Below are 27,961 nucleotides of genomic sequence, written 5' to 3' on the forward strand. Positions count from 1 at the left end.
ATGTGAAGGGGTGATACATTTAGGCATAAGGCTGGATAGGGCCATAAGGCCTTCCATGGTATGCAGACAGGACTCATAGAGAGTGCGTGGAGCTCACTCCCACGTTTCGCTGATGAAATAGCTAAGAGGAAAGACGTTTTCAGAGGTAACCATTTTATGTCTGACTCCTCCGTATGTTCGAAGGGAGGTTTGTCAAAGCCTCCAATACTAGTCGCAGATCCCAATTTGTCGCCCGGACAGGTCCACATGTTCAGTTCCAAACCGCTGCAATATCATCTTCACTACTTGCGGGTGAAGTCTCCATTATTCCGGGGTTTCTGTCACGACAAGAAGTCTGCCACTTCGTTCACCTTGCCTGGGAGATTAATGGCTCGTACGGCCCATGTTAGAAGTTGTTGGGCCACCTCATTCCCCCTTGATGGTTGATGTGGAACACTGTCAATGTATTGTCTGATTGTATCAGGAACCGGCAGAAAGTGATTCAGGGCTAGGAAAACTGTCTGAAGTTCTAGCACGTTGATGTGCATTTTTCTCCAGCGGGGGAGCCACTCTCCCCATACAGACCTGTGTTGCCACAGTGCTCCCCAGCCTGTTAGTGAAGCGTCGGTTGTCAGTTCCCGCCTTACTGGAATTGATCCAAGAGGGACATCTGTAGTCAGGTAGGTTCTCTTCCTCCATGGCCGCAGAGTAGAGTAGCATGCCCATGTCACCTGCATTTTGGTGTTTCTGTCCCACTTGGGGTCCAAGAGGAGGTCATTAAACCACACTTGTAGTGGTCTTAAAGACAGGAGGCTTAACGGTGTCACCCCAGAGGCCGCCGTGAGTGTGCCCATCAGTTGTCGGAACGTTCGTACCTTCACCACTCATTCAACTGGAAAATTGCAGAAGAAGAATGCTGTCCACACACTGAGTTGTTTACATGCCCTCATAGTACTGGAGTTCAGAGCCATACCAATAAAGGTGACCCTTAGGCTTGGTGTGAAGTCGCTCTTTTTGTTGTTCATGGTAAGGTGGGTCAGTGTCAGCGCTTGGTTCTCGGCCACAAACTCGCGAGAGGGGGAGCAGATGAGTCCGTCGTCAAAGTAAGGAAGGATCTTGATCCCCTGTAGGTGGAGGGAGATCGGGGCTGCACTCACACATCTTGTGGAGATGCAAGGAGCCTGGGAGAGGTCGAAGGGTAATATCACAAACTGGTATGCCTGGCTTTGGATGGCGAACCGCAGAAAATGCCTGTGTTCTGGTAAAACAGGAACGTGAAAGCCATCAGCTTCGTGGGCTTTAGCTCTTTTGGTCGCCCTGGGTGGATCTAGGTGAACAACGCTGGTAAATTATCTGTGAAAACCAGGCTGTCAATTCTGACTAACCTCGCTTCCCTTACTTTCACAGGCATAATGGTGCAGTTAATGCAGGGTTCAGCAAGGGCCTCATACAGGTGGCCAATGCTTAGGCAGGCGGGGCACAGGTCATGACCATCTTCTACTTGTAGTTTAGCTCCACAAGAGGAGCGGCCATGCATGCACAGTGTTCTCTCAGAATGTGAAGAAAAATTTATAAAATAAACAAATAAAATAATTCTTATGCAATAAACTGATTACTCAAATGAACTAATATAATAGTAACTGGAGACTGTATTACAACAACTACCACAATACAGAGTAAAGGTAGAGAGCTACAATAATCTAGCAGGAATTGTTTAGCACCTGCCAAACAATTTAGGGTGAGCCTAGCTATGACCACAGGGCTGGAGCAGGAGATATATCATGTTTAGGAAAGATATCACATAGGCTTATTAATGTGAAACACGCACGAATGGCCGTCGTTTGGTAAGCCAAGCTGACAACACACAGTGGCAGCTAGGTGGAGTTAGTAAACTAGCTGATGACACACAGTGGCAGCTAGCTTGTAGCATGCCAGTAATACCAGGGGAGAGGGATGCCTAAGGGGAGGCAATCCAAATGTCACGTCTTATAGCTGAGTAGGCTAACAACCTTCCTAGACGCGGTTATCTAGGGAAGTGACCCGTTTGAGTTTTAAATAGTCGAAGTACAACGAGTGCCCAGTGGCCTCGATAACGAGCACAGCAGTGGAGAATATCTTGACAAGGTTAGCACCAGAGTACGGTGGCCAACACACACACACACCACTTTGACATTGTAAGGGTATTGTGTATAGGCCAGTGACCAAACATTTATATTTAATCCATTTTAAATTCAAGCTGTAAAACAACAAAATGTGGAAATCTTAAGATTTTCTCAGGGCCTATGTTGAGGTAACTGACTAAATCTTACCTCAGGGCCTATGTTAAACACCCTCCCCCCATAGGCCAGAGAGAAAAAACGTGAAGTTTTACAGAGAATCTCGTGCTATTCTACACATTTTGACACGAGGCTCAGATTTTTTTGCTGTTTTAGAACTCAGGGATTCTTAAAAGATGGGACAATCTCAACTATATTGTGATTGACCAAAGTATTAGCCATCACACCATGTAAAGGAACAATCCACTGGGATTCTCTGCCTCTAACCCTGTTACAGGGGCTGAGTCACTGGCTTGCTGGTGCTCTTTCATGCCGTCCCTAGGAGGGGTGCGTCACTTGAGTGGGTTGAGTTACTGACGTGATCTTCCTGTCTGGGTTGGCGCCCCCCCTTGGTTTGTGCTGTGGTGGAGACCTTTGTGGGCTATACTCGGCCTTGTCTCAGGATTGTAAGTTGGTGGTTGAGGATTTCCCTCTAGTGGTGCGGGGGCTGTGCTTTGGCAAAGTGGGTGGGGTTATATCCTTCCTGTTTGGCCCTGTCTGGGGGTTTCTTCGGATGGGGCCACAGTGTCTCCTGACCGCTCCTGTCTCAGCCTCCAGTATTTATGCTGCAGTAGTTTGTGTCGGGGGGCTAGGGTCAGTTGGTTACCTGGAGTACTTCTCCTGTCTTATCCAGTGTCCTGTGTGAATTTAAGTATGCTCTCTCTAATTCTCTCGTTCTCTCTTTCTCTCTGAGAACCTGAGCCCTAGGACCATACGTCAGGACTACCGGGCATGATGACACCTTGCTGTCCCCAGTCCGCCTGGCCTTGCTGCTATTCCAGTTTCAACTGTTCTGCCTGCGGTTACGGAACCCCTACCTGTCCCAGACCTGCTGTTTTCAACTCTTAATGATCGGCTATGAAAAGCCAACTGAGATTTATTCCTGATTATTATTTGACCATGCTTGTCATTTATGAACATTTTGAAAATCTTGGCGCTCTCTAATTTTCTCCTTCTCTCTTTCTTTCTCTCGGAGGACCTGAGCCCTAGGACCATACGTCGGGACTACCGGCCGTGGTGACTCCTTGCTGTCCCCAGTCCGCCTGGCCTTGCTGCTATTCCAGTTTCAGCTGTTCTGCCTGCGGTTATGGAACCGCCACCTGTCCCAGACCTGTTGTTTTTCAACTCTTGATGATCGGCTATGAAAAGCCAACTGAAAATTATTCATGATTATTATTTGACCATGCTTGTCACTTATGAACATTTTTGAACATCTTAGCATAGTTCTGTTATAATCTCCACCCGGCACAGCCAGAAGAGGACTGGCCACCCCTCATAGCCTGGTTCCTCTCTAGGTTTCTTCCTAGGTTTTGGCCTTTCTAGGGAGTTTTTCCTAGCCACCGTGCTTCTACACCTGCATTACTAGCTGTTTGGGGTTTTAGGCTGGGTGTCTGTACAGCACTTCGAGATATTAGCTGATGTACGAAGGGCTATATAAAATAAAATTGATTGATTGATTGAACCTCCTAATTATTATTTTAAAACATTTTATCAACTAACTGGATTCATGTCAACTCCAGACACCATAAAAGGCATTTCATTTTTACAATTATTATCCAACAAGTGTTTAAAGGCCTTGATTGTTTAATTCTAATTTTAGATTATTCAAATATGGAATACAAATCTCCAAACATCTTTTTTGTTTTGTTTTATAGCTCTATTAAAGACTCCAGGGCTGATTTTGTTAGCATTTTGGCATGTTTTCTAGGTTGAGAACATAAAACAACATGTATAAAGCAAATATTATCCCTTATACCTAGAATAGCATATACTTCAACAGCAAATGTTGCAGAACAGTGATTCTAATATTTTTTCTGAATGTTTACAAAAAAACGATATCTCACCATCAGTGATGGAATTGACAAGCCACTGACGGAGATGACAATAGATATTAAAAACAGACATATTATTGCCTCTAAAAATAAAAGTTCAATACAAACATTTGTAAAATATGGAGAATGATTCATTTGAAAATCCCCAATAAAAACAACCATTCTATCAGATCTTGCAGCAGTCTGACGGAGTTGATGTTGTACATAGTTGACAAAAATAAAAAAATTCTTCTTCATTCAAGTGGTATACAAAGCAGCAATTTAGTTTTTCCTCAGTAGCTTTATGACTCCAAAATCTAATGACATGTAACATATTTTAACCAAAATTCATATTCTATCTTAATCTATCAGGCAGACGGAGTTGACAGTTCATGGTTGTGACCAAGGTGATTCCAAAATTGTCTGTTTAAATCTATCAAAAGTAGAGAACTTTACAGATTATTAGTGGTCTTTTGGCGCTACATGTAATGAGGACATGAATAAGGATTTTGGACAAGTTAGGATTTTAGAATCTGACAGATCTGACATCTCCGGAAACATCTTTTAGGATTCAAAGTTTGGAGAGAAATATTCTTTAAAGTCACAGAATTCTATTGCAAGAAACTTACTGCAAGAAATCTTACATCAGGGCCTACGTTGAGGTAGCTGTCTAGATCTTACCTCAGAGCCTATGTTCAGGCAACTGTCTACGGAACTTACCTCAGGGCCTATGTTGAGGTAGCTGTCTAGATCTTACCTCAGAGCCTATGTTCAGGCAACTGTCTATGGAACTTACCTCAGGGCCTATGTTGAGGTAACTGTCTAGATCTTACCTCAGAGCCTATGTTCAGGCAACTGTCTATGGAACTTACCTCAGGGCCTATGTTGAGGTAACTGTCTAGATCTTACCTCAGAGCCTATGTTCAGGCAACTGTCTATGGAACTTACCTCAGGGCCTATGTTGAGGAAACTGTCTATGGACAGCACAGGGTTGCTGTTGTTCTGTACTGCCTTGGGGAACAGTCTGTGGCTGCAGCTTTGGAGGAACTTCTCTAGGAGGAACTGAGCCGGGGCAGCCAGGAGGGTGTGATCACTGTCTGGGGCACAGACATACTGGTACGGGCTGATGGGGGCTGGATTCTCCATCACCTAGAGGGGGAGCAGGGTGGGGGTTAGGTTGACTGACTGTGTTTCAGACATATTCAGGCACATACAAACACACTATATTATGTACAATACCAGTCAAACATTTAGACACACCTACTCATTCCAAGGTTTTTCTTTATTTTTACTATTTTCTACATTGTAGAATAATAATGAATACATCAAAGCTATGAAATAAAACATATGGAATCATGTAGTAACCAAAAAAGTGTTATAGAAATTAAAAAATATTTTATACTTGAGATTCTTCAAAGTAGCAACCCTTTACCTTGATGACAGCTTTGAACACGCTTGGCATTCTCTCAACCAGCTTCATGAGGTAGTCACCTGGAATGCATTTCAATTAACAGGTGTGCCTTGTTAAAAGTTCATTTGTGGAATTTCTTTCCTTCTTAATAACTTTTTATGGCTGAAGGGGCAGTATTGAGTAGCTTGGATGAAAGGTGCCCATATCAAACGGCCTGCTCCTCAGTCATAGTTCCTAATATTTGCATATTATTATTAGTATTGGATAGAAAACACTCTAAAGTTTCTAAAACTGTTTTAATTATGTCTGTGAGAGCCTGTATGTATTCACCAGAGTCCCTTAAGAAATCCACTTGAGTTATGAATGATGTTGCACTGCCTAGGGGTTCCACTAGATGTCAACCATCAATAGAAATTCCAATGAGACTTCTATGATGTTGTGGGAGAGAATGATAGCAGAATCAGTCAGGTGTCCATCAAGCAGCCATTTTCTGATCATGCTTTTTTTTCATGGAAGTCACCTACGTTCCATTGCTCACGCAGACAAGAACGAATACTCCGGTTGGAACTTTATTGAAGCTATATGTTAAAAACATCCTAATGATTGATTATGTACTTAGTTTGAAATGTTTCTTCGACCGGTAATATCACATTTTGAAGTTTTTGTCCGATATAAAGCTGACCAGAATTAGCATTTGGACATGTTTACCAAACGCACTAACAATTGGACATAAATAACTGATTTTTTCGAACAAAACAAACATTTATTGTGGACCTGGGATTCCTGGTGTGCTTTCTGATGTAGATCATCAAAGGTAATGGAATATTTATCATGTATTTTTGTGTTTATGGTGACGCCATCTTTGCATTTGTGGTATGCTACTTTTGAGCGCCGTCTCAGATTATAGCGGGCATTTCTTTTTCCGTAAAGTTTTTTTGAAATCTGATTCAGCGGTTGCATTAAGGAGAGGTATATCTATAATTCCATGTGTATAACTTGTATTATCATCTATATTTATGATGAGTATTTCTGTTGAAACGATGGGCTATGCAAAGTCACTTGATGTTTTTGCAACTAGTGAATCTAGTCGCCTCAATGTAAACTCAGATTTTTTTATATAAATATGAATTTAATCAAACAAAACATGCATGTATTGTGTAACATGAAGTCCTATGTCATCTGATGAAAATAATCGAAGGTTAGTGATTAATTTTATCTCTTTTCTGGTTTTTGTGAAGCTATATTTAGCTGGAAAAAATGGCTATGCTTATTGTGGTTTTGTGGTGACCTAACATAATCGTTTGTAGTGCTTTCGCTGAAAAGCCTATTTGAAATTGGACACTTTGGTGGGATTAACAACAAGATTACCTTTAAAATGATATAAGACACATGAATGTCTGAGGAATTTTAATTATGAGATTTCTGTTTTTTGAATTTGGCGCCCTGCACTTCGACTGGCTGTTGTCATATCGGTCCCGTTACCGGGACTTCAGCCATAAGAAGAACAAAACATTTGAGCCAATCAGTTGTGTTGTGAAAAAGTAGGGTTGGTATACAGAAGATAGCCCAATTTGGTAAAAGACCAAGTCCATATTATGGCAAGAACAGCTCAAATAAGCAAAGAGAAACGACAGTCCATCATTACTTTAAGACATGAAGGTCAGTCAATACGGAAAATGTCAGGAACTTTGAAAGTGCAGTCGCAAAAACCATCAAGCGCTATGATGAAACTGGCTCTCATGAGGACTGCCACAGGAAAGGAAGACCCAGAGTTACCTCTGCTGCAGAGCATAAGTTCATTAGTGTTGACTGCACCTAAGATTGCAGCCGAAATAAATGCTTCACAGAATTCAAGTAACAGACACATCAACATCTACTGTTCAGAGGAGAAGGCGTGAATCAGGCCTTCATTATCAAATTGCTGCAAAAAAAACAATACTAAACTTGATAAGAAGAAGAGACTTGCTTGGCCAAGAAACAAGAGCAATGGACATTAGACCGGTGGAAATCTGTCCTTTGGTCTGATGAGTCCAAGTTAGCGATTTTTGGTTCCAACCACCATGTCTTTGTGAGATGCAGAGTAGGTGAACAGATGATCTACACATGTGTGGTGTCCATCGTGAAGCATGGAGGAGGATGGGGGTGCTTTGCTGATGACATTGTCAGTGATTTATTTAGAATTCAAGGCATACTTAACCAGCATTGTGCAGCGATACGCCATCCCATCTGGTTTGCGCTTAGTGGGACTATCATTTGTTTTTCAACAGGACAATGACTCAAAACACTCCTCCAAGCTGTGTAAGGGCTATTTGACCAAGGAGAGTGATGGAGTGCTGCATCAGATGACCTGGCCTCCACAATCATCTGACCTCAACCCAATTGAGATTGTGTGGGATGAGTTGGACCGCAGAGTGAAGGAAAAGCAGCCAATAAGTGCTCAGCATATGTGGGAACTCCTTCAAGACTGTTGGAAAAGCATTCCTCATGAAGTTTCTTGAGAGAATGCCAAGAGTGTGAGAAGCTGTCATCAAGGCAAAGGGTGGCTACTTTGAAGAATCTAAAATATATTTGATTTGTTTAACACTTTGTTGGTTACTACATGATTCCTTGTGTTATTTCATTTTTGTATTTTACCTTTATTTAGCTAGGCAAGTCAGTTAAGAACAAATTCTTATTTACATTTACATTTACATTTAAGTCATTTAGCTGACGCTCTTATCCAGAGCGACTTACAAATTGGAAAGTTCATACATATTCATCCAATATATTCATATTTACAATGACGGCCTACCAAAAGGCCTCCTCCTGGGATTAAAAATCCCAAAATTTAATTAAAATATAAGACAAAACACACATCACAACAAGAGAGACAATACAACACTACATAAAGAGAGACCTAAGACAACAACATAGCATGGCAGCAACACATGACAACACAGCAAGGTAGCAACACAACATGACAACAACATGGTAGCAACACAGTAGCAACACAACATGGCAGCAGCACAAAACATGGTACAAACATTATTGGGCACAGACAAAAGCACAAAGTTATTTCATAGTAGTGATGTCTTCACTATTATTCTATAATATAGAAAATAGTAAAAAGCACAAAGAAAAACCCTTGAATGAGTAGGTGTGTCCTTACTTTTGATTAGGTACTGTATATATATATATAAAAGTTAAAAAGAAGGATGTGGTAGAAAAGGTAGGAGCAGAAAACTCACTGTGAATTTGGGTTTGACCAGGAAGTCCTTGTGTCCTCCAAAGGGAATGTGTTTGTTCATCAGGCTGAAGTGGTTGAAACGACAGAGCAGCAGACCACTGCTGTTGGCTCTCAGGTTGAAGTCCACCTCCTCACAGCTGTACCTGTTGAAGTCGTACTGTACGTTCTGTGTCAGGTCCACATTGAGCATGACAAAGTCATGGAGGTGGCATCGGGAGAAGGGCATGGCAGGCAGGCGGCGGGCCAGGGCACTGCTCCACTTGCGGGTGCCACACATGGTATACAGGAAGATCTTAGGAGTAGCCTCAATGTGCTGCAGCACCGTCTTCAAAGACACGTTGGTCAGACTGGGCCCTGTGTCTGCCATATCACTGAGGGAGAGAGGGAAGAGACAGATTTTAGTAAGGGTGTTGATAGAGTAGTCCAGATAAATGATGGTTCTTTCTGAGAATTCATTGCAGATCAATATTCATGGATCAACAATCAGGGAGTTTTTGAGTATATATATATATTTTTTACATTTTAGTCATTTAGTCACTCTTATCCAGAGCAACTTACAGTAGTGAGTGCATACATGTTGGTACTTTTTCATACTGGTCCCCAGTGGGAATCACACCCACAACCCTGGCGTTGCAAGTGCCATGCTCTACCAACTGAGCCACACATGAGGATATGCTTGCATGCGTGCGTGTGCATGCAAGTTTGAGTTTGAAACTGTACCTGCTGCTGTACTGGGGCTGGTATGCGTTCCAGAGCACACAGGAGTCGTTCATCATGACTATGAAGGGCCAGATGTCCTGCCTCTTGACCCCCTGCTCTTCCAGACGGTTCCTCTCCAGCTCCAGGTTGTGGTATGACAGCTCCTTGATCATGAACCGAGCTGCGCCTGGGACAGAGACAACAGTAATGTTACAGCTATGTTACTGACAGTGGGTACGTTCCAAATGGCACTCTATTCCCAATATGGTGCATTACTTTTGACCAGGACTCTGACCATAATGACATATATGATGATGGTGGAGATCCACTGATTCCTTTTTATTTTATTTAGTTTGGTCTAGTCACATGACCTGACTAGAAAAAGGTCTGGACCATGGTTATCACCAAGGTCAAATCCAACAGATTTATTGTGGGTCAAATTCACAAATTGTATGATCACAGCAGAAAAATATTTGCCAACCACTAACCAAAGAGCTCTACCACAGAGCTCCAACTCTAAGGCTCTAACTCAAACGACAGTCTGAACACAGTAGCTTTGACCTGAATTCTAATTATTACTTTATTGGTCCGTCCACCTGCTGAACTGTCCTGTTTTTTCGCCCTTTACCTAATGCCCCTATTGCTGCACGTGCCATGTGCCTGTAGTGCTGCAACACTATTGGTCCATCCATAAAGACTACACACCTGATTGGTGGATCCATATATCAGACTACTGGCCTGCTTGTGTTTTCATTGACCAGGCCCTACCCTATTGGTTAATGTAATATTTAACTCTCACCTACTGACTACAACCTTACTCAACAGATGGCAAGATACAGTACGTCTCTTGATGTTCACACTGACTGCCATAAATTCATCACTATCAGCAGAGAGAGATAAGCTACTGGACAAACTAAAAGTGTAAAATACATTAGTATATAAAGAAAGACATAAATGTAGTTTATACAACACAAGGCAATTCTATGATCTCTTTGCTGAGTGTTCTATCACAAATTACTATGGTCCTCAATGCTACCACTCAGCAGTGAAACACCTTATTGAGCACTATGATGGGACGAAAAACCTGTAGTACTGCAACTCTCCAATCAGGGATCACAGAACTAGACCAATGAAATGAGAGGAACTATATCTAAATGAGGGGTGAGGTTGCCCCTAGACGCTGATGTTGGGTCAGTTTTGTATTTTCCCCACTAATGGTTAAGGTTATCATTGTGGGAGGGAAAGCTGATCCTAGAACTGTACCTAAGGGAAACTTCACCGCAGAGCCCAGACACTCACCGACTCCGGCGCTGTTCAACATGGCTGGCAGCACCAGCAGGATGTGGTTGGGCCATTTTTTCCTGTAGTGTTGCATCTCGTACTCCTTGACCACCAGGATGTGGAGGTGGGCGGTGCCCTCCATGGCGTGGAAAATGTTGAAACGGCCGTGCTCCTGACGCCCCGTGGTCGGGGTGAAGATGGGGCTCTTCAACAGACTGGGGTCCTGGGGAGAGGAAGTAGAGATATAATTAAAGTTGCATAGTGTAGCCGGCTAGGGCCCAGGTAGCCTGGTCAAGCAGACTGACTGTTGAGCTGAGCTATCACGAGATCAGGCTACTTCCATTAGGCTAGGACCAGGGCTCATTAGCATCAAACCACTAAAGTGAGAGAAGGAGAGGTACATCAGTGTATAGATCGCTCTGTGTGAGACATGTGGCAACTTCTTGTAACATAATGATGTGAGTGTCTGTGTTGATAATGTGTTGCTTACTGTAGGTGTTGCTTAAATGTTGCTTCTGGCACTGTTTCATTGAAGCATATTACATGCAGTTAGGAAAGCTAAGGCTAGCTTTTTCAAAAAGAAATTGGCATCCTCTACTGTGGAAAGTCTGCACATCAGAGGTATCGGATTCACATGGAATTGTTGTTTAATTCAAATGTTTGAATATATAACTATTTGTGAAGAGATGAAATGTAATTTTAGCTTCCAAATGAGAGATTTGGGTTTTCATAAGTTTAGGGCTCTGCTCAACCAGTGGCCTGACCCTGTGAAAAGACATGGGTAAGAAACTTTTCAGACACACCCCTCTCCCTCCACTATATAAGCCAAAGACAAAAATTTAACCTCCTCTTCCGAGGATGTGAGGACGACGGTCCAATGTCAGAATGGTTCAGATAACATGTCAACTACAGAACTAAGCCAACCTCAGCATGAGCTTTGGTTGCGAATGGTATGAACTTTGAACTCTTATTCACTATAGAAGTGATACCTCCTAGACGTTGTTAGCAACAGCAGCTGCAAACGTAAATTAGGACAGACAGAGTATCCAGTCTACCACTCAGCAGCAGCAGCAGAGACATTCTTCAAAGGACCCGGTTGGGCAACACGGCCTTCCATCTACCACCAACCTACTGAAGCACAGATCAGAGTAAATATTTATTGCATTTTCCTTTTCCAAATGGGCGGTAATTTAGAATGCATAAGATATTGTATTTACGATAGCACAGATTCGCCCTTTGTTCCTCAGTCTTCCCGCTCTTTCACTCAAACCCAGCCCCTTTCTTTTGTGTAACAAGCTGTCATATCTGTTCCGCCCGCTAGGGACGTTTTCCTTTATGACGTCATTTGTAATCAAGGTATGATTTATTCTGTGTATATGTAATTCTGTGTGATTTAGTTAGGTATTTAGTAAATAAATAATTAAACCCAATTTTGTATTGCTGATTCAACATGTTAGCCAGGGTTCGTGAAGATAACCAAGAATTTACAACTTTCAGATGAGACTGAAATAAGGTGACGATTAATATTAACTGCTATTGATGTAAAATATTACTAGGTCTTTAAGAGTTTATTCGGAAGATAACAGCTCTATAAATATTATTTTGTGGTGCCCCTCCTCTCTAGTTAATTACATTTACATGATTAGCTCAATCAGGTAATATTAATTACGGAGAAAGTATTTTATAGAATAGCATGTCATAACACTTAATCCGGCATAGCCAAAGACACGACACCCCCGATAAATCCACTATAATTGAGAATTTCAATAAGCATTTTTCTATGGCTGGCCATGCTTTCCACCTGGCTACCCCTACCCCGGTCAACTGCCCTGCACCCCCCACAGCAACTCACCCAAGCCTCCCCCATTTCTCCTTCACCCAAATCCAGATAGCTGATGTTCCGAAAGAGCTGCAAAATCTGGACCCCTACAAATCAGCCGGGCTAGACAATCTGGACCCTCTCTTTCTAAAATGATCTGCCGAAATTGTTTCAACCCCTATTACTAGCCTGTTCAACCTCTCTTTCGTATCGTCTGAGATTCCCAAAGATTGGAAAGCTGCCGTGATCATCCCGCTCTTCAAAGGAGGAGACACTCTAGACCCAAACTGCTACAGACCTACTGTATATCCATCCTACCCTGCCTTTCTAAGGTCTTCGAAAGCCAAGTTAACAAACAGATTACCGACCATTTCGAATCCCACCGTACCTTCTCTGCTATGCAATCTGGTTTCAGAGCTGGTCATGGGTGCACCTCAGCCATGCTCAAGGTCCTAAACAATATCATAACTGCTATCGATAAGAGACATTACTGTGCAGCCATATTCATCGACCTGGCCAAGGCTTTCCACTCTGTCCATCATCACATTCTTATTGGCAGACTCAATAGTCTTGGTTTCTCAAATGACTGCCTCGCCTGGTTCACCAACTACTTCTCAGATAGAGTTCAGTGTGTCAAATTGGAGGGCCTGTTGTCCGGACCTCTGGCAGTCTCTATGGGGGTGCCACAGAATTCAATTCTCGGGTCGACTCTCTTCTCTGTATACATCAACAATGTGGCTCTTGCTGCTGGTGATTCTCTGATCCACCTCTACGCAGACGACACCATTCTGTATACTTCTGGCCCTTCTTTGGACACTGTGTTAACTAATCTCCAGACGAGCTTCAATGCCATACAACTCTCCTTCCGTGGCCTCCAACTGCTCTTAAATGCAAGTAAAACTAAATGCATGCTCTTAAACTGATCGCTGCCCACACCTGCCCGCCGGTCCAGCATCACTACTCTGGACGGTTCTGACTTACAATATGTGGACAACTACAAATACCTAGGTGTCTGGCTAGACTGTAAACTCTCCTTCCAGACTCACATTAAGCATCTCCAATCCAGAATTAAATCTAGAATTGGCTTCCTATTTCGCAACAAAGCATCCTTCACTCATGCTGCCAAACATACCCTCGTAAAACTGACCATCCTACCGATCCTCGACTTCGGCGATGTCATTTACAAAATAGCCTCCAACACGCTACTCAGCAAATTGGATGCAATCTATTACAGTGCCATCCGTTTTGTCACCAAAGCCCCATATACTACCCACCACTGCGACCTGTACGTTCTCGTTGGCTGGCCCTCGCTTCATACTCGTCGCCAAACCCACTGGCTCCAGGTAATCTACAAGTCTTTGCTAGGTAAAGCCCAGTCTTATCTCAGCTCACTGGTCACCATAGCAGCACCCTCTCGTAGCACGCGCTCCAGCAGGTATATCTCACTGGTCACCCCCAAAGCCAATTCCCCCTTTGGCCGCCTTTTCTTCCAGTTCTCTGCTGCCAATGACTGGAACGAACTGCAAAAATCACTGAAGCTGGAGACTCATATCTCCCTCACTAGATTTAAGCACCAGCTGTCAGAGCAGCTCACAGATCATTGCACCTGTACATAGCCCATCTGTAAATAGCCCATCCAACTACCTCATCCCCATACTGTATTTATTTATTTATCTTGCTCCTTTGCACCCCAGTATCTCTACTTGCACATGCATTTTCTGCACATCTATAACTCCAGTGTTTAATTGGTATATTGTTAGTGTTCGTTTCCTCGTTTCCTTATCAATTAGTTACTCATTGGTGAAATTAGCATTATGACAATATCTTTAATTAAATAATTTAAAAACCTTTATTAATGCAATTGCAGACAGAAGTTGACAAACAGGAACATAGCATGAATGTTGCTGAGTAAGTTCTGCATCCAACAAAAGGTCTCCAGGGGTTTTATTAAAACCTAAGTCGCGCCCTGGTGATGTCACTGCCTACGTCATCATACTCTACTCCTGGGACCAAAACCATGCCTACAAAGCTGTATAAACAGGGCATTTGTTAGCTAAACACTTAGCAGTAAATGTCCCCTTCCCCCAAAGTTTATTTATTGTGGAATGTTTACCTAGACTTATCTCCTTCACTCCCCTGCAGAGTTCTTTCTAAGTCACACATTTCTAAGAAGGGCCTCTTTATAATGAGGCAGAAAAAGAGAGAGAGAAAACAAAAATACAAATGTAGAACAATACTAAACTTCTACAATTAATATATATATTGTTAATCAGTAGTCTAAAACCCTATAAATGTAAGGAGGGAGGGGTCTTTTAACCCCCCCCCCCTTCTATTAATAAAACATAAGCATAATACATTTTTTCTAATACATCAAACACTTTGGTACAACCCTTTTCATGACCTCTAGGTGAACCCGACAATGTTGTAATTACTTTGCCACCATGGCCTATTTATTGCCTTACCTCCCGTATCTTACCTCATTTCCACACACTGTATATAGACTTTTTCTACTGCATTATTGACTATATGTTTGTGTATTCCATGTGTAACTCTGTGTTGTTGTAGGTGTCGAACTGCTTTGTTTTATCTTGGCCAGGTCACAGTTGTAAATGATAACTTGTTCTCAACAAGCCTACCTGGTTAAATAAAGGTGAAATAAAAATATATATATAAAAAATGCACTACTGATTACTCATCTTGGGAACAACATTCTTAGAACTCGAGGGCAGACTCAAGATTGTCCATATCACCCTTTACCTGCGCAGAGACGAGGGGCAGCCTCATGCTCTCCAGGTGCTTGCCGTGCTGGCTGAAGACAAAGTGCTGCTCCTTGGCCTTGGGGATGATGAAGTGGAGCTGCACCTCCTCTCCCAGCATGGATGAGCAGAATGTGAAGGCGTGGAAGGTACACTCCGACAGCTGAACAAAAACACACATCGTTACACACCCTGTACACTCAGAGCTCCACCACCCAACACACCACCCAGCACACCACCCAGCACAAAAGGCTGCTATGCTCAGCACAACAGTCCTTCTTCAAGTTGGGTGGTGTTTTTCTAGAGGTTTAGAAAAGTGGAAGAAGGGTGGGGCTGTTGAGAACACACAACACAGCAATAGTTGACACAGGTGTTCTGTTAGTTAAGCCAATAAATCAAGTTCTCCCATGAGACAAACAATCTCTTCACAATGACAAACTACTTTTCCCCTTCCAGAACCATCTTTAGATATAAATATATAGATGGCTTTGTTCCCTCCCTATGTACTGACCTGTGTGGCAGGGCTTCCTTCACAATAATGGTGACACTGCTCACAATGGTGAAATGCATTGTGGGCCGCGAACATACTCAGCCGAATCGACACAGTCTCCCTCTTTACAGGCATTTGGCTCTCTCCTTCCAGTTTAGGATCTGCATGGACAAATATTACAGTTACATCCACATGCTATGGGACAAAGCAGTTTAACTTAGGGCTGCAATCCCGTTAACGGGATCGATATGACAACAGCCAGTGAAAGTGCAGGGCACCAAATTCAAACAACAGAAATCTCATAATTAAAATTCCTCAAACATACAACTATCTTATACCATTTTAAAGGTAATCTTGTTGTTAATCCCATCACAGTGTCCGATTTCAAAAAGGCTTTACAGCGAAAGCACCACAAACTATTATGTTAGGTCACCGCCAAATCACAGAAAAACACAGCCATTTTCCCAACCAAAGACAGGAGTCACAAAAAGCAGAAATAGAGATAAAATGAATCACTAACCTTTGATGATCTTCATCAGATGACACTCATAGGACTTCATGTTACACAATACATGTATGTTTTGTTCGGTAAAGTTTATATAAAATAATCTCAGTATACATTGGCGCGTTATGTTCAGTAGTTCCAAAAACATCCGGTGATTTTGCAGAGAGCCATATCAATTTCCAGAAATACTCATAATAAACGTTGATCAAAGATCAAGTGTTATACATGGAATTTTAGATCCACTTCTCCTTAATGCAACCGCTGTGTCAGATTTCAAAAAAGCTTTACGGAAAAAGCAAAAACCATGCAATAATCTGAGGTCGGCGCTCAGAGCCCAATCAAGCCATACAGGTACCCGCCATATTGTGCAGTCAACAGAAGTCAGAAATAACATTATAAATATTCACTTACCTTTGATGATCTTCATCAGAATGCACTCCCAGGAATCCCAGTTCCACAATAAATGTTTGATTTGTTTGGGTAATGTCCATCATTTATGTCCAAATAGCTACTTTTGTTAGCGCGTTTGGTAAACAAATCCAAAGTCACGAAGCTCATTCACTAAAAGCAGACGAAATGTCAAAAAGTTCCCTAACAGTCAGTAGAAACATGTTAAACGATGTATTGAATCAATCTTTAGGATGTTTTTAACATAAATCTTCAATAATGTTCCAACCGGAGAATTCCTTTGTCTTCAGAAATGCGATAGAACAGAGCTCCCTCTCACATGAACGCGCATGGTCAGCGCATGTTCAGCTCATGATAGACCTTACTCAATCCCCTCTCCTTCGGCCCCACTTCACAGTAGAAGCATCAGACAAGGTTCTAAAGACTGTTGACATCTAGTGGAAGCCGTAGGAAATGCAAAATGACCCATATCCCACTTTGTATTTGATAGGCGATGAGTTGAAAACCTACAAACCTCAGATTTCCCACTTCCTGGTTGGATTTTTTCTTCAATTTTTGCCTGCCATATGAGTTCTGTTATACTCACAGACATCATTCAAACAGTTTTAGAAACTTCAGAGTGTTTTCTATCCAAATAGACTAATACTATGCATATATTAGCAACTGGGACTGAGGAGCAGGCAGTTTACTCTGGGCACCTTTTCATCCAAGCTACTCAATACTGCCCCTGCAGCCATAATACGTTTTAAGATACACACAGATAACAAATCAATATACATAGCACACTTGAGGTAGAAGTTGCCCTTAAACTAAGATCAGATGATCTAAGATCAGATGTTAACCCCAAATATTAACTTAATCTATTAATGGGGTCCACTCATATCTGACCCTGAATCAGTGAATCAGGGCAGCTTCCTTCTACAATGACAGGGACATGGGCCGTGAATAAGAGTTTATTTCTGCTGACCTTTCAAGCCCTTTGGCATCTTGTCAGTGTAAACGGAACTGACACTTCTGAACTTAGGGTCTCTAGGGAAGAGGTCAAAGGGTAGTTTGCGGATCTCCTCGATGTCTGGCCACTGGGTCCTGGCTGGGGGTGTGGCCTCAGACATGTCTGTGATCGCTAGAAGAGGAGGAGAATGACACATCAACAAACATTTACATCAGCTTCAGTTCCTCGAGTCACACAGCATCAGAGAGAGAGAGAGAGAGACAAAAATAAAGACAGAGATAGATAAAACAGAAGATCCAGCTCTCCTTACTTTCCTCCAGCTCCTCTTCATCGTACACATCCACTTCCAGCAGTCTAATCAACATGCGGAACAGGATGCGTAGAAACTGCAGGTAGGCACCGGTCTTCCCCACCTATTACAGAGAACAGAGTAATTAAATGGACTTACCTATCTGGTTGATACAACTGACACTCTGACATTGCATGCAGCCATCAACACTCAATCTTAGGCATCCATTCTAATACCATAATTATACACAATTGCCTCTTAGGACTCCATACAACTAGGCTGATATTCTCTTGCACATGGTGGTAGAAGACTGATACTTATCTCTGTATCCGTATGGGAGGGATATGATGGGACAATCCATATCAGCATGCAGCTCTAGACTACGCCGGATGGCATGCACAGGAGAGGTGCTGTCATTGATATAGATATGAGGTGATAGATTAATATCTGTATGGTCTCTAACCTGTGGGGGTCCACTGAGCAGCAGGCGTCGTGCGTGTGGCACTGGGGGAGTCTCGTGGTCGGCATGGTGCTGCTCGGCTACGGTCCACTGTCTGTAGAAGAGGCTCTGCTCTGCCCCCTGGAGGTTAGGTCTGAAGAGGGGCCTCAGCAGGCTGCTCCAGCCCACATCAGCGTGAGGCAGCAGGGAGAAGGAGCTCAGCTGGCTCCCTGATTCTGGAGCCAGGAGGTTGTAGGCTGCGTGGGACAGGATGACAGTCCGCGGAGAGACTAGAGGGGACTTGCTGCCCCCGCCACACTGCGTGGACTGGCTGGGGCGTTGGGTAGAGGAGGAGGAGATGGAGGAGGAAGAGGAGGAGGAGAGGGAGGAGGAAGAGGAGGAGCAGGAGGGAGGGGTGTTGGAGGGGCAGGGGGCGGTATTACCCAGGGAGTCACACTCCTGTTTGACCCGGCAGGGGGAGGATGAGGTCGTGCCCGGAACTGTCCTGTAGTCCATCATGATGCTGCCTGCCTTGCCTCCGGGGGGGCAGGAGGAGGTGGAGGGCTTCTGGGAGGAGTCAGGGATGTCAGAAGAGCTGGCCCTGTTCTCTGCCAGAGAGCCTGAGGAAGGGAGAGGAGTAGGATGGGGAGAGAGAAAGTTCAGACTCATAGAATAGTCTTTCAACTGTTTCGTAAACCCTTTCCAACTGTAACACCCTCACTACACAGTATCCTGAAACCTGAAAACAAGCGGCTCATCCCCATTTTCTAAACATGTTGAGTCTGTTGTCCAGGGACCTACCTGAGGCTTTAGTAGCAGTGCTGACATTGCTCTGGGACTTCTCCAGGTCAACGTGAAGCTCTAGGTCTGGGCCCTGGGGGCCGCTGGTTTTGTCTGTCTCTTGGTCCTTGGGGGCCATTGCCTTGCGGGGCTCCTGCACCATCCCCAGGGACACGTAGGAGCAGGCTAGACCTACCTCCTGCTCCAGGGCCGTACGTGTCAGGTAGCTGGAGTCGATCAGACGCAAATCACAGTACTTCAGGGACCTTTAAGGGGAATAAATAGGAAAGGTGAGGTGGGGGATTCAGCAGTTTTACCAAGTCAATCCAATAGACGGTAAACCTTTTTTACAGGATGGTGATGACCATTGGGACTAGTTATCCAAATTGGGAAACACTTTGCATTACTAGCATTATTACAACATTACTATGGAGGTTTAAGAGCAACATCAAGTGCTACACAAATTTGTAATATGCTGTCATCATATCAATACTACTGTGGCAAATGTGATGTGTTTGAGTTGATCACCTTGGGAAGGTCTCTCCCAGAGGGTCTTTTCCAGTGAGGATGACGACGCAGGGAAGACCCTCCAGATCCTCAAAGGTTTGAGGGATCCAGTCCTCATTTTCACATCCCTGCCAGGCCTGCAGCAACAACACAATACACAATTAGAAATGTTTCGGGACCAAATTAAAACCAAGTTAGGTAACACTTTATTTGGATAGTTTGTAGAGCATCTATAGATGGACTATCACTAATATTTAAACTATCTACGAATCCTAACTCTAACTCTAGCCCTAACCTTTACCCTTATCCTAATCCTAAACTTAACTCTTACCCTAACCCTAACCCTATCACTTACACTAACCCTTATTTGCGTTTTTTGTAACTTATTTTTTACTTATTTTGTACATAATCTTGCCACTACCGTCTCTTATGACCGAAAATAACTTCTGGAAATCAGGACTGTGATTACTCACCACAGACTGGCAGAATCTTTTTTTTCCTTTAACGAGTCTGATGAGCCCGACGCGAACGATATACTGCTTTCTCGGGAACAGGCCCAGATCCCCATGATTTGCGTGAAGAGGAGGCGGAGAAAAAGGGGCCAAAGGGCGGGTTGCCTTCTGAGAATTCGTAGGCGATCGAATAAACACCCACTACCTTCCATTCTGTTAGCAAACGTGCAATCGTTGGAGAATAAAATAGATGACCTACAGTTGAAGTCGGAAGTTTACATACACCTCAGCCAAATACATTTAAACTCAGTTTTTCACAATTCCTGACATTTAATCCGAGTAAAAATTCCCCGTCTTAGGTTAGTTAGGATCACCAATTTATTTTAAGAATGTGAAATGTCAGAATAATAGCAGAGAGAATGATTTATTCAGCTTTTATTTATTTCATCACATTCCCAGTGGGTCAGAAGTTTACATACACTCAATTAGTATTTGGTAGCATTGCCTTTAAATTGTTTAACTTGGGTCAAACATTTCGGGTAGCCTTCCACAAACTTCCCACAGTAAGTTGGGTGAATTTTGGCCCATTCATCCTGACAGAGCTGGTTTAACTGAGTCAGGTCTGTAGGCCTCCTTGCTCGCACACACCTTTTCAGTTCTGCCCACAAATTTTCTATAGGATTGAGGTCAGGGCTTTGTGATGGCCACTCCAATACCTTGACTGTGTTGTCCTTAAGCCATTTTGCCACAACTTTGGAAGTATGCTTGGGGTCATTGTCCATTTGGAAGACCCATTTGCGACCAAGCTTTAACCTCCTGACTGATGTCTTGAGATGTTGCTTCAATATATCCACATAATTTTCCTTACTCGTGATGCCATCTATTTTGTGAAGTGCACTAGTCCCTCCTGCAGCAAAGCACCCCCACAACATGATGCTGCCACCCCCGTGCTTCATGGTTGGAATGGTGTTCTTCGGCTTGCAAGCCTCCCCCTTTTTACGCCAAACATAACGATGGTCATTATGGCCAAACAGTTATATTTTTGTTTCATCAGACCAGAGGACATTTCTCCAAAAAGTATGATCTTTGTCCCCATGTGCAGTTGCAAACCGTAACCTGGCTTTTTTATGGCGGTTTTGGAGCAGTGGCTTCTTCCTTGCTGAGCGGACTTTTAGATTATGTCGATATAGGACTTGTTTTACTGTGGATATAGATACTTTTGTACCTGTTCCCTCCAGCATCTTCACAAGGTCCTTTGCTGTTGTTCTGAGATTGATTTGCACTTTTTGCACCAAAGTACGTTCATCTCTAGGAGACAGAAAGCGTCTCCTTCCTGAGCGGTATGACGGCTGCGTGGTCCCATGGTGTTAATACTTGCGTACTATTGTTTGTACAGATGAACGTGGTACCTTCAGGCGTTTGGAAATTGCTCCCAAGGATGAACCAGACTTGTGGAGGTCCACAATTCTTTTCTAAAGTCTTCACTGATTTTTATTTTCCCATTATGTCAAGCAAAGAGGCACTGAGTTTGAAGGTAGGCCTTGAAAGGTACACCTCCAATTGACTGAAATTATGTCAATTAGCCTATCAGAAGCTTCTAAAGCCATGACATAATTTTATGCTGTTTAAAACTTCTTGCAACTATAGGGGGTGCTGTTCCGCATTAGCATTTTTTGGTCTCCAAATTAAACTGCCTCGTGCTCAATTCTTGATCGTACAATATGCATATTATTGTTATTATTGGATAGAAAACACTTTCTAGTTTCTATAGCCGTTGGAATTTTGTCTCTGAGTGGTACAAAACTACTTCTACAGCACTTTTCCTGACAGGGAGTCAGATTTCAGAAATTTTGACCCCTGATCTGGGGTCGGTTTTAAGGTGCCTGTAAATGCTATGGAGAAACCGACACTGCCTACGTCTTCCTCTGGGTGTCAGTACGTCATCACGCTTTGAATGGAGTCGATTGCACAATCAGAGCCACTATAAAACAAGAAAACGTGGAAGTACCGTCCTTTCCTTCGCGCGTCTTACGCAAGATGGACATCGGACTTGCCTCTTTCCAAATGGTTGTTTAGCCAGTGATATTTCTCCGGTCATGTTTTTAGTCGTTATAGTTGTTAAAAACATCATAATGTAGTTAATTTGAACCGTTTTATAGCAATTTATATCCGTTTAGTGCGATTTTGAGGAATTTCTTTGTCGTGCACTTTGAAGCTTTGGTCACGTTTCGGGGTCTCGGTCGATGTTAGTGGACATTTCGAAGGACAGAGGACATCTATCGACCAAAAGAAGATTAGACCCAAGAAAGGATACATTGCCCAAGAATCTGATGGAAAATCACCTCATAGTAAGAAATATTTAATATGATAAATCGTTGTTCTGTCGAAATATTTCAAACGCATAATCCGCCATTTTGTTTGTTATCGCTTCACTTGGCGAACCCTGTATTGCACAGTAAGGATAATTTTAGAAATGTAAATCAGCGCTTGCATTAAGAACTAATTTGTCTTTCGATTCCTGTCAACCCTGTATTTTTTAGTCAAGTATATGATTAGCTTTCGATTAAACTAGATCACTCTGAAAGATGACGTCCGACATTTTGAGGCTTGATTTGCTAGTATTTTCATTGTATAACCACGGTTTTGTATGGCTAAATATGCACATTTTCGAACAAACTCTATATGTATGTTGTAAAATGATGTTACAGGAGTGTCATCGGAAGAATTCTGAGAAGGTTAGTGAAAAAATTAATATATTTTGGCGATGATTACGTTATAGCTCTCTTTGGCTTGAATCGATGCTCTGGTAACGTTTGCACATGTGGTATGCTAACTTATCGATTTATTGTGTTTTCGCTGTAAAACGCTTAGAAAATCTGAAATATTGTCTGAAATCACAAGATCTGGGTCTTTCCATTGCTATGCTTTGTCTATTCTTATGAAATGTTTTATGATGAGTAAATTGGTCATACACGTTGCTCTCTATAGTAATTCTAGTCGAGTTGTGATGGTCGGTGCAATTGTAAACTGTGATTTCTACCTGAAATATGCACTTTTTTCTAACAAAACCTATCCTATACCATAAATATGTTATCAGACTGTCATCTGATGAGGTTTTTTATTGGTTATTGGCTATCAATATCTTAGTTTAGCCGAATTGGTGATAGCTACTGGTGGAGAGAAAAAATGGTGGACAAAGAAATTGTGTATTTTGCTAACGTGTTTAGCTAATAGATTTACATATTGTGTCTTCCCTGTAAAACATTTTAAAAATCTGAAATGGTGGCTTTATTCACAAGATCTGTATCTTTCATCTGGTGTCTTGGACTTGTGATTTAATGATATTTAGATGCTACTATCTACTTGTGAAGCTATGCTAGCTATGCTAATCAGTGTGTGGGGGGGGTGGGGGGTGATCCCGGACCCGGGGTAGAGGCTCGTGAAAGGTTAAAGGCACAGTCAAAATAGTGTATGTAAACTTAAAAAATAGTGTATGTAAACACAAACTGGAATTGTGATAATGAATTATAAGTAAAATAATCTGTCAGTAAACAATTGTTAGAAAAATTACCTGTGTCATGCACAAAGTAGATGTCCTAACCGACTTACAAACTATAGTTTGTAAACAAGAAATTTGTAGAGTGGTTGAAAAACTTGTTTTAATGACTCCTACCTAAGTGTACGTAAACTTCCGACTTCAACTGTACGCGCAAGATTAAACTACCAACGAGACATTCAAAACTGTAATATCTTATGCTTCACAGAGTCGTGGCTGAACGACGACACTATCAACATACAGCTGGCTGGTTATACACTGTACCGGCAGGATAGAACAGCGGCGTCTGGTAAGACAAGGGGTAGCGGACTATGTATTTTTGTAAATAACAGCTGGTGCACGATATCTAAGGAAGTCTCGAGCTATTGCTCGCCTGAGGAAGAGCATCTCATAATAAGCTGTAGACCACACTATCTACCTAGAGAGTTTTCATCTGTATTTTTCGTAGCTGTTTACATACCACCACAGTCAGAGGCTGGCACTAAGCCAGCATTCAAAGAGCTGTATTCCACCATAAGCAAACAAGAAAACGCTCACCCAGAGCTGGCGCTCCTAGTAGCCGGGGACTTTAATGCAGGGAAACTTAAATCCGTTGTTAAAGCATGTTAAATGTGCAACCAGAGGAGAAAAAAAACTAACTCTGGACCACCTTTACTCCACACACAGAGACCCATACAAAGCTCTCCCTCGCCCTCCATTTGGCAAATCTGACCATAATGCTATCCTCCTGATTCCTGCTAACAAGCAAAAATTAAAGCAGGAAGCACCAATGACTAGATCAATAAAATAGTGGTCAGATGAAGCAGATGCTAAGCTACAGGACTTTTGTGCTATCACAGACTGGAATATGTTCCGGGATTCCTCCGATGGCATTGAGTTGTACACCACATCAGTCATTGGCTTCATCAATAAATGCATCAATGACTTTGTCCACACAGTGACCATATCAACCAGAAACCCCACCCAGAAGCCACTGAGCTAAAGGCTAGAGCTGCCGCTTTCAAGGAGCGGAACTCTAGTTCAGAAGCTTATAAGAAATCCCGCTATGCCCTCCGACGAACCATCAAACAGGAAAAGCGTCAATACAGGACTAAGATCGAATCGTACTACACCGGCTCTGACGCTTGTTGGATGTGGCAGGGCTTGCAAACCATTACAGACTACAAAGGGAAGCACAGCCGAGAACTGCCCAGTGACACGAGCCTAACAGACGAGCTAAATAACTTCTATGTGCATGAGAGCACTAGCTTTTCCGAAAGACCATGTGATCACGCTCTCCGCAACCAATGTGAGTAAGACCTTTAAACAGGTAAACATTCACAAGGCAGCAGGGCCAGACGGATTGCCAGGACGTGTACTGCGAGCATGCGCTGACCAACTGACAAGTGTCTTCACTGACATTTTCAACCTCTCCCTGTCCGAGTCTGTAATACCAACATGTTTTAAGCATAACACCATAGTGCCTGTGCCCAAGAACACTAAGGTAATCTGCCTAAATGACATTACCAACCCGTAGCACTCACATCTGTAGCCATGAAGTGCTTTTAAAGGTTGGTCATGGCTCACATCAACACCATTATACCAGAAACCCTAGACCCACTCCAATTTGCATACCGCCCCAACAGATCCACAGATGATGCAATCTCTATTGCACTCCACACTGCCCTTTCTCACCTGGACAAAAGGAACACTTATGTGAGAATGCTATTCATTGACTACAGCTCACCATAGTGCCCTCAAAGCTCATCAAAAAGCTAAGGACCCTTGGACTAAACACCTCCCTCTGCAACTGGATCCTGGACTTCCTGACGGGCCGCCCCCAGGTGGTAAGGGTAGGTAAACAACACATCCGCCACGCTGATCCTCAACACAGGGGCTCCTCAGGGGTGCATGTTCGGTCTTCTCCTGTACTCCCTGTTCACTCATGACTGCACGGACAGGAACAACTCCAACACCATCATTAAGTTTGCTGATGAAACAACAGTGGTAGGCCTGATTACCGACAACGACGAGACAGCCTATAGGGAGGAGATCAGAGAACTGGCCGTGTGGTGCCAGGACAACAACCTCTCCCTCAACGTGATCAAGACAAAGGAGATTATTGTGGACTACAGGAAAAAGAGGACCGATCATGCCCCCATTCTCATCGACGGGGCTGTAGTGGGGCAGGTTGAGAGCTTCAAGTTCCTCGGTGCCTACATCACCAACAAACTAACATGGTCCAAGCACACTAAGACAGTCCTTAAGAGGGCACGACAAAACCTAATCCCCCTCAGGAGACTGAAAAGATTTGGCATGGATTTGGCATGGGTCCTCAGATCCTCAAAAGGTTCTACAGCTGCACCATCGAGAGCATCCTGACTGGTTGCATCACTGCTTGGTACAGCAACTGCTCTGCCTCCGACCGCAAGGCACTACAGAGGGTAGTGTGAGGCTGGGGCCAATCTTCCTGCCATCCAGGACCTCTACACCAGGTGGTGTCAGAGGAAGGCCCTAAAAATGGTCAAAGACTCCAGCCACCCTAGTCAAAGACTGTTCTCTCTGCTACCGCTCGGCAAGTGGTACCTTAGCACCAAGTCTAGGTCCAAGAGGCTTCTAAACAGCTTCTACCCACAAGCCATAAGACTCCTGAACACCTAATCAAATGGCTACCCAGACTATTTGCATTGCACCCCCCTCTTTTACACCGCTGCTACTCTCTGTTGTTATCATCTATGCATAGTCACTTTAACAAATCTACCCACATGTACATATTACCTCAACTAACTGGTGCTCCCGCACATTGACTCTGTACCAGTACCCCCCTGTTTATAGTCTCGCTATTGTTAATCTTTACTTGTTACTTTTATTTATTATTCTTATCTGTATTTTTTTTAAACTGCATTGTTGATTAGGGGCCCGTAAGTAAGCATTTCACTGTAAGGTCTACACCTGTTGTATTTTCTGCGCATGTAACTAATAAAATTTGATTTGATTCTAAACCTAACCCTAACTGTGACCTTAACAAGTAGTTGCTTATCAACAGATATTTTGTTGATGGTATTACCATATGTAGAGCATCTACAGATGGGCTATCCAAACTATCCAAATAAAGTGTGACCCCAAGTTCTCACCCGGAGTCGGTTAGCGAAGTGTCGTGGAAGGCTGAGCTCGGCGGCAGGGCTCCCCAGCAGTATGGCGAAGCAGAACTGGAGACCCAGCTTGTCCCTGACGTCCTCCAGGCGCTCCTGGGCCAGCATAGCTAGCTGCAGAGAGGGCACCCGGACCAGCAGCATGTGGCCCCGGCCCCTGGTCCCCTCCCGGCCCGGAGCACTGATCAGATCCTCCACCATGGCCAGGGTCTCGGGGGTGATGTGGTCCCGTAGGGAAGGAGAGGAGGTCAGAGCCATCATGGCTTCCGTGTACTGCTGGATCAACAGGTAGCTCCTGATCACCATGCTGTGTAGGTGGGGATGTCTGCAAAAGGGAAAGTAGAGGTGGTGGTGTTAGTCATTTTAAGGCAGGTTTGGTGTCCAGGTGAACTGGCTTAGCAGCTTCTTGGGGACCTGACACCTGACACAGTGTGACTGACTGACCTCTCCAGCAGCGTGTTGACCATCTTCTCGAAGGCGTCATCACAGCGCAGGATGGGGCTGGCCACCCCCCAACGCAGAGAGCTGCTGTAGTCCCTCAGGCCAAAGTACACCAGCTCCTTAGGAGAGACCTCCCCCTATGGGTCAAACACAAGAACATCAGCTGCTGTCTAAGCAAACTGACTGTTCTCTGTGTCTGTCAGTTACATTTACATTTGTTTTTTATTTTATTTTTTCACCTTTATTTAACCAGGTAGGCCAGTTGAGAACAAGTTCTCATTTACAACTGCGACCTGGCCAAGATAAAGCAAAGCAGTGCGACAAAAACAACAATACAGAGTTACACATGGGATAAACAAACGCACAGTCAATAACACAATAGAAAAATATATATACAGTGTGTGCAAATGTAGAAAGGCAATAAATAGGCCATAGAGTTGAAATAATTACAATTTAGCATTAACACTGGAGTGATTGATGTGCATATGTGCAAGTAGAGATACTGGGATGCAAAATAGCAAAAAGATAACAATGTGGGGATGAGGTAGTTGGGTGGGCTATTTACAGATGGGCTGTGTACAGGTGCAGTGATCGGTAAGCTGCTCTGACAGCTGATGCTTATGAGGGAGATGTAAGTCTCCAGCTTCAGTGACTTTTGCAATTCGTTCCAGTCATTGGCAGCAGAGAACTGGAAGGAAAGGTGGCCAAAAGAGG

At 43.3% G+C, this 27,961-nt stretch overlaps 1 protein-coding gene across 1 annotated transcript in view; it reads right to left on the reverse strand.

Annotated features, from left to right (window-relative positions):
- LOC139550554 (GREB1-like protein) overlaps nucleotides 1–27,961 on the reverse strand; it is a 56,345-nt gene that overhangs the window by 11,483 nt on the left and 16,901 nt on the right. Inside the window, exons 17-29 of the mRNA XM_071361509.1 lie at nucleotides 27,251–27,384; nucleotides 26,789–27,131; nucleotides 19,689–19,804; nucleotides 19,182–19,426; nucleotides 18,405–19,000; nucleotides 17,963–18,065; nucleotides 17,668–17,823; nucleotides 15,809–15,948; nucleotides 15,299–15,460; nucleotides 10,741–10,945; nucleotides 9,463–9,628; nucleotides 8,744–9,113; nucleotides 5,054–5,254 (exon numbers count right to left, since the gene is read on the reverse strand). Coding sequence (XP_071217610.1) covers nucleotides 5,054–5,254; nucleotides 8,744–9,113; nucleotides 9,463–9,628; nucleotides 10,741–10,945; nucleotides 15,299–15,460; nucleotides 15,809–15,948; nucleotides 17,668–17,823; nucleotides 17,963–18,065; nucleotides 18,405–19,000; nucleotides 19,182–19,426; nucleotides 19,689–19,804; nucleotides 26,789–27,131; nucleotides 27,251–27,384 — 2,937 coding nt within the window. The remainder of the gene's footprint in view (nucleotides 1–5,053; nucleotides 5,255–8,743; nucleotides 9,114–9,462; nucleotides 9,629–10,740; nucleotides 10,946–15,298; nucleotides 15,461–15,808; nucleotides 15,949–17,667; nucleotides 17,824–17,962; nucleotides 18,066–18,404; nucleotides 19,001–19,181; nucleotides 19,427–19,688; nucleotides 19,805–26,788; nucleotides 27,132–27,250; nucleotides 27,385–27,961) is intronic.

Source organism: Salvelinus alpinus, chromosome 23, assembly GCF_045679555.1.
Source record: "Salvelinus alpinus chromosome 23, SLU_Salpinus.1, whole genome shotgun sequence".
NCBI lineage: Eukaryota > Metazoa > Chordata > Actinopteri > Salmoniformes > Salmonidae > Salvelinus > Salvelinus alpinus.